General features: G+C 39.0%; 1 protein-coding gene across 9 annotated transcripts in view; it reads left to right on the forward strand.

Moving 5' to 3' along the window:
- The window catches only part of ddhd1a (DDHD domain containing 1a), a 40,828-nt gene extending 33,945 nt beyond the window's left edge, over positions 1–6,883 (forward strand). For all 9 annotated transcript variants that reach the window (XM_079853176.1, XM_079853172.1, XM_079853173.1 and 6 more), the window contains 2 exons: positions 2,908–3,081; positions 4,864–6,883. In XM_079853176.1, the coding sequence (XP_079709302.1) occupies positions 2,908–3,081; positions 4,864–5,027 (338 nt within the window). In that variant the 3' untranslated portion in view covers positions 5,028–6,883. The remainder of the gene's footprint in view (positions 1–2,907; positions 3,082–4,863) is intronic.
- Positions 6,884–7,450: the final 567 nt, after the last annotated feature.

Genomic DNA, 7,450 nt, shown 5'->3' on the forward strand with positions numbered 1-7,450 from the left:
TGCATTCATAGAGTGAGCCTTTCACTGATTGTTTACATCTTAACGGAAGTTACACCCATAATTCGTGCAAAGCGTCATGGGGCGCAGCTGATTGGTTCCTGCTGTATCAGTAGCCAATGAGCTCGCTGCTCAACCTCCAAATCTCTGGTAGCATTTGCTGAAGCAGTGCAGTGTGCTTTCAGAAACCCTCCCTCTTCCCCAGCTCCACTTGTATAGATGTGCTATGGGATAATTCATGTATGCTATATTGTACAGCAGCAGCATGTTTTACTTGCTCACAGCAGTGTGTCGTGTGTGGATTGGCAATATTAAGTCCAGTACTTGCTCTATAGCAATAGCAATAACAGCAGAAGCATAGCAGATCTATTCCGCCAAGACCAGACATAGACCAGACATATCAACATTGTCATGTCCATTACCATGCCAAACACCCTGAGAGTTGTCATGACTGAATTTCATGTAAGCACTGGCACAGGTGACGGAGATAGGTAGATATGGGTGTCATCTGAGATGAGCAATTTTGTTGTTTTGAATTATTTGTCCTAGCGGGAGCATACAGACTGAAGAGTCGAGGCGCAGGGATTGAACCGTGTTTAACTCAATGTGTCAGATTCATAACTGCCTATGCTCACACGGTAGCCTCTGTCTCTGAATATGAGCTGAATACTGGCCTTCCCAGTCTGTTGAGGAGTGTGTTGTGCTCAACAGTATCAAATGCAGCACTGAGATCTGGTAATACCAACACAGAAATTTTACCAGCGTCAGCATTTAGCCAAATATAATGTTATATCTCACTCAATGCTGTCTCTGTGCTCTGGTGTGTTCGGAAACCTGACTGGAAGTTGTCCAAATAGTCATGTGAGTTGCTCATCTGATTGAAAACAAGATTCTCTATTACCTTGGCAGTGACGGGGAGATTTGTGAAAGGTCTATAGTTGTTCAAAACTGCTCTAGGTCTGACAGCGCCAGTTTTTACAGTCCCCCTGTAGTCAATCTTTGATCGAATTATCATATGCAAATTAGCCCTGCCTCCACTCACTCAGCTCAGAGATCCACTGGTTGACGATCACACGTTGATCTGATTGGTTACAAGGTAGTTTGTGACGTCAGAAACACCAGCGATTTCAAAGCGTGTTTTTGAGACTGTCTTTGGTTCACTGCAGTTTTAAGGAGGAAATACTCAGCAATGCTGTCGACTTATGAATTTACACATGGTTTGTCTTAAAGCATATTAAAAACACCACATAGACACATAAACAACATTAAAAGCTGGATTTACACCACAGGGGGACTTTAAGGACCTTGGGAAAATACCTAAAATGTTATAATTTATTTCTAGCTTTCTGCCACATACATTCAGCTTTCCTGCATTTACATTGAAGTCTTAAACTGGGGTCATATAATGCCATTTTTGTGCAAGTTATTATGATTCTTTAGGGTCTAAATTAAAAGTTTGTAATATACTTTCAAAATTCTCATTAGTATTGTAAGAAAACACTCATTTTCCCTGGTCAAAAACAGCTCTTGTTTTCATTACGCCGTTTAAGTGCATGTGTCTTTAAATGATAATGAGCTTTGCTCACCCCGCCCCTCTGTTCTGTGCGTACACCGTTTGTAATAATAACACAATAATCATAACGCATTGTTCATTATAAACGTGGGATTATGAATTATATTGAGAACATCATACATAGAAAACATGCCGTAATGTACCCTGAGTGTAAACAGCCGCATTCATCGTGAAGCGTGCTAGCGATTTGCAAAGATTAATATAAATATTAATATAAAGGTTATAAAACGTTACACTCACTTCTTCTTCTGGAGGTGCAGCAGGAACACGAATAGTTGGTACCGACCCTTTTTTCAGGAGCAGCTTCTTAGCAAAACCAGCTTTATACTGACCTCGTTTGTAAAGCAGTCTGGTGTGTGAAATGATTCGTGCAAACATGAAAGCATTGCTGTTGATCGTGGGGAATATTCCCTTCGAAAACAAACTCATCCACTGCGTCTTCAGCGGTTCGGATTTAGGAACATCAACATGATGCTGTGTTCCTTATTACACCCAAGAACAGAACACCACGATCGCTGAGACGCCATTCTGCTCCAGCGTATCAACAATGCGGACTATGATGACAGCTCGCTCAGGGCGGGTCTGTGTTGAAACGCTGCTGTCAATCAACAATCGTGGGAGGGGCGTCCGATCATGTGACGTCACACGGTCAAACGGCTTGATTTGAGACGGGGGAAAACATATAAGAAGATAAAAAAAAAACACTGGATGGATTTTTATCATTATATGATGGTTGTGTACAGGCACCGCCAACACACATTTCAGTACAATCAACTTGTAAAAGTGCATGTGCCATTATATGACCTCTTTAAAGTTTCCATGAAGCAGAAGTTGCGTTAGTCTTTTCTTCCCTATTCTGCTGTATATCCGAGTGAAACGCTTCTGGAAAAAAAACACAAATGTGGGCGGGGCTTGATTGTGTCCGTGGGGAACTGATTGGATGAATGGGTGGTTGTGGTTTGCTATTGGCTGATCTCATGTGAGTGACAGGTTATAGCCCCGCCCTCTTCATCAGAGAAGAGAAGAGATGCTGCAAGAGGAACTTATTCTGATTCTAGATTACCAGGAACATGAATTCGTTTGAAAAAATGATGTGGATGGATAAATCATTTATTATAAATACTGCAATTTTCCATAAAAAATAATATTCAAGTTTGATTTCATGGGGACTTTATAGGCAGCAGCAAAAAAAAAAAAAAAAAAGAGAGAGAGATAATGTGAATTATGACACATTTTAGAATGAAAAACATTGACTCGCATGTAACTGGATCACAGATGTTCACACACAGTTTTAGTCCCAGTGTTGTCTGCTAATCTGTACCCTGGTGTTTGTGCAGGTGCTGCGAGTCTCGGCAAGGGCATCGGCGGGATCCTATTCTCTCGCTTCTCTCGCTCGCCCAGCCTGCCGTCCGCCGGGGATTCTGGGATGTGTGACAGTGAGGACAGCCAAAGCACTTTCTCATATTCAGCCATATCTCCATCCTCGTCCTCCTCTTTATTCGATGCAGCAGGTGTGTACAGCCAGCGGTGTGTGTTTGATGTGTGTGAGATGATGAAGCAAGCTGTAGTGTGAAAGAAATTAATACTTCCTTTCAGCAAGGATGCATTAAATTGATAAAAAGTGACAGTAATGGCATTTATAATGTTACACAACATTTCTATTTCAAACAAATAATGTTATTTTGAACTTTCTGTTAATCAAAGAATCCTGAGGAAAAGTTTTCACACAAATCTACAATAATAATGATTTCTGAAGGATCATGTGACACTGAAGACTGGAGTAATGATGCTGAAAATTCAGCTTTGATCACAGGAATAAATTACACTTTACTGTATATTCACATAGAAAACTGATCATTTTAAATTTGTAATAATATTTCACAATATTACTGTATTTTTGATCAAATAAATGCAGCCTTGGTGAGCAGAAGAGACTTCTTTCAGAAATATATAAAACATCTTAATTATTCCAAACTTTTGACCAGTGTATATATATCTGTTCAAAACTCTAAATTAATAATCTAAATTAAAATGGTAAAAACACAAAAAAACTTTTTTTTCTCTCTCAATAACTATTTTTTTATCTAAGAACAGTTCTTGAACATTCTGAAATCACAAACTGAATCGTGGTTAATTCATTTAATACACAATATATTCACACATATATTCAGGTTTTTAAAATGTTAATTATTTTTCACAATGTTACTGTATTTACTCTATTTTTGATTAAAATAATGCCACCATAATAATAATAAAAAAATATATATATATGAGGCTCAAATTTAGTGTTACAGAACGAGAAAAAAAGATTGAGAACCACTGCTTTAAACAATTCTACAATTAGAAAAAAAGGGGAAATAAAATGTAACATTTATGCATAAGCATGCAAATAAATTTCCATGACTAGCATAAACTCTACTTAAACAATTGAAACTTTTGAATCTCAGTTTTTGAGTGTTTGACTAAACCCTCATCCTTCCCTCGGCTCAATGTCACCCTTTTATTTTGTTGTTGTTGAAATTTTTTTTTTAAATCGAGTGTTCATCAGAGGGTCCAAGACCTCATGACTTTTGTCGCACTTGAACCATGAATACATCATTTTTTTTATGGATTCGAGGAGTTTTGTGGTTGAAATTTTAAAAAGTAACAAATCCTTCGCTCACGGGTCAATTTGACCCCCTTAGGAATGAATGGACTGTGAGGAATGCTTCAGGACACAGAAAAACATAATAATGCTCAAAATTCAAACTAAAAATGCTAAAACTTGACCCAAAAATTAATTTTATAATGTCTACACGTGTATCTGGATGCATACTGAAGAGAGCTGACTTTAGGACCCAGCGGAACCGCTCATTCACTCCACATAGAGCTAGAAGGACATCTAGAGTCATGTAATATCATGTTATATTATTATTTCTCCACAAGAGGTCGCAAACACACCCAATGTAAGATATTTTGAGCTGAATTAAAAGGGCTACGCATGAAATTGTGAGTTATTTTGATTTTAAGTTGAAAGAATGTGAGAAATGTGCTTTAAATTACTATTTATTTATTGATTAAATCTAGTCATTTAAAGGGAAAAATAAAATAAAAAAAATTCTCCCAAAAAATTGCATTAAAAAATATATATTATATTAGCTATAATATAATAAATATAATATATAATAGCTTTCTGGATAAAAAAAAAAAAAAAAAGTAAGTATAATTTTAGGGCTTCGGGTCAGATCATTCACCTAGAAATGACTCTCCTTCTGCTGTTGATTGTGGTGGTTGTGTGTGTGTGTGTGTCCCAGTTGAGATGGAGCATCGCATGGACTTCGAGCTTCGGGAGGGTTTGGTGGAGAGCCGCTATTGGTCAGCTGTGACCTCACACACGGCCTACTGGACCTCCCACGACGTGGCCCTGTTCCTCCTGACCTTCATATACAGGCCTCAGAACACACACAATAAAGACTGACCCATCCGGTCCATCCGAACACTTTAAACAACACTTGGTGCCTCTGAGTCTCTTCCCGAAGCCTTTCCCGTACGGACACAGGCTGGACTATGCAAAATCTGTAATCTTTTTTTTACATAATGTAAGTCCAAAGAACGTGTGTGGGTCAAATCCATGTCTTTATTTAGTCCGCGGTACATCATAACTCCCTAATAATGACCGGCACTTATGGAAATGTCTACTTTTTATAGATTCTTTTGACTTGAGAAATCTATAACATGCGTAACTAAATGTTTATTGTTAACACCATTGTATTTTTATGCAGAAGGACACTTGAGTTTCTCCATTGTGCCCTCATAACTATATTACTTATTTATTTTATTGACGTGATTATGGATGATTATGGATGTCTGGGCACAGTTTCTGTAGCCTAATCATTCCAGGTGTGTGTGAGCAGGTTATGAAGTCTTTAGTGAGACGAAACTTGCCCTCTGACCCGGACCTGGACGGGTTTCCGGAAGATTCTCCCTTCACTTGTACTGTGTTTTAGCGTTTATACTGTATGTGCCACGAATGACAACACTGTTAGACTGTAGGAGCCGGCTCGTGGAGAACATGAGGCTCGAGACTGTTCGTCGTGGAGTGTGATGTTCCTCTGAAGCGTTTGACCTTCAGTCACTATAGGTCACATGTTTCTCTTCCTGCAGAAATGTCCAGGATGTGGAGGACAAGAAGAAGTGAAATGTGCGAGAGCTTGAGACCATCATGGCTGACGTTATCTGTGTTTATTGTTGTGCCCATTATACCTGTGTTTCCCATCATAAACTCGATCACCCACAGAAACATGTTCCTGTGAACGCGTGCTACACTGGATGTTCGTACACTGCACTGTGTGTTATTTATAAATGACATCTGGACGTGATTTGTCTGCGGTTTAAGAATCACTGAGTATGAGAAATGCTGATGATTTTATCCAGAGTGACTCACACAAGAGGAACATATCGATTCCTCAAAGAGCAAACAATATTCATAATGTACAATGCAAGCATGGGATACTGGAGGCCTGTCATACAAGATTAAGAGGAGAAAGTCAACATACATCAATAACCATAACTCGTGTATGGACGGATTACACAAGTTTTATGTTTCTGTTTTACAGGTTTATACACAAACAAAGCTAAGTCTTATCAACATCCTACAGGTTGGGAAGCGTGCGTGTGTGTGTGTGTGTGTGTGTGTGTGTGTGTGTGTGTGTGTGTGTGTGTGTGTGTGTGTGTGTGATAGTTTGTGTATGTGAGAGAGAGAGAGATTGTGTGTGTGTGTGTGTGAGAGAGAGAGTTTGAGTGTGTGAGAGAGTTTGTGTGTGTGAGAGTTTGAGTGTGTGTGTGTGTGAGAGAGAGAGTTTGAGTGTGTGTGTGTGTGTGAGAGAGTTTGAGTGTGTGTTTGTGAGAGAGAGTTTGAGTGTGTGTGTTTGTGTGAGAGAGAGTTTGAGTGTGTGTGTGTGTGAGAGAGAGAGAGAGAGTTTGTGTGTGTTTGTGTGTGTGAGAGAGTTTGAGTGTGTGTGTTTGTGAGAGAGAGAGTGAGTTTGAGTGTGTGTGTGTGTGTGTGTGTGTGTGTGTGTGTGTGTGTGTGTGTGAGAGAGAAGAGAGAGAGAGAGTTTGAGTGTGTGTGTGAGAGAGAGAGTGAGTTTGAGTGTGTGTGTGAGAGAGAGAGAGTGAGTTTGAGTGCGGTTACCTGTGTAACGTTATATCAGTGACATCTGAGCAATTTTGTGTTTTCCTGTAAATCAATAAATGCCATTCTCCATGTTTGGTTTTCTGTCATGTGCTTCAGTGTTTCTCATGTCCGACAGAAATAAATAACTTGAGTTTACCTGTTTTTGGCTACAAAGTGTATTCATTTGTTCATAGCAGCGGAGCAACATTTAATTGCTCTTTGTTTGAACTTTGCTGCTCTTTTCAGTGCTCAGGCCTATATATATATATATATATATATATATATATATATATATATATATATATATATATATATATGTGTGTGTGTGTGTGTGTGTGTGTGTGTGTGTGGGTGTGGGTGTGGGTGTGGGTGTGGGTGTGTAATGGAGTTGTTGAAAACCGGTCACTCACTACACACGATAATATTGAGTTCGTGTGTGATCGTGCCGCTGTTGTTGAGTGTTGGCCACTAGATGGCAGCGGTTATTATTCTCCAGCAACAAATCCTTGTTTCAGTGCAACTCTTTTTACAGTAGATTTGCATTCATTTTGCATACGTTTAGAGTGAGTAAATGGGTATATATTGTTCTTTTTATGTCTTTAGATACAATCTTTGTTACGTCCTATTGACCAAATAGAAAAATGTACATTTCACACATTAAGAGGAGCCAGCACTGCAGTGATTAAGAGCTGATCAACAACCTTCTCCTTCTGAACAATATACAGTAA

Source organism: Squalius cephalus, assembly GCF_949319135.1.
Source record: "Squalius cephalus genome assembly, chromosome: 20".
Taxonomy (NCBI): Eukaryota; Metazoa; Chordata; class Actinopteri; order Cypriniformes; family Leuciscidae; genus Squalius; species Squalius cephalus.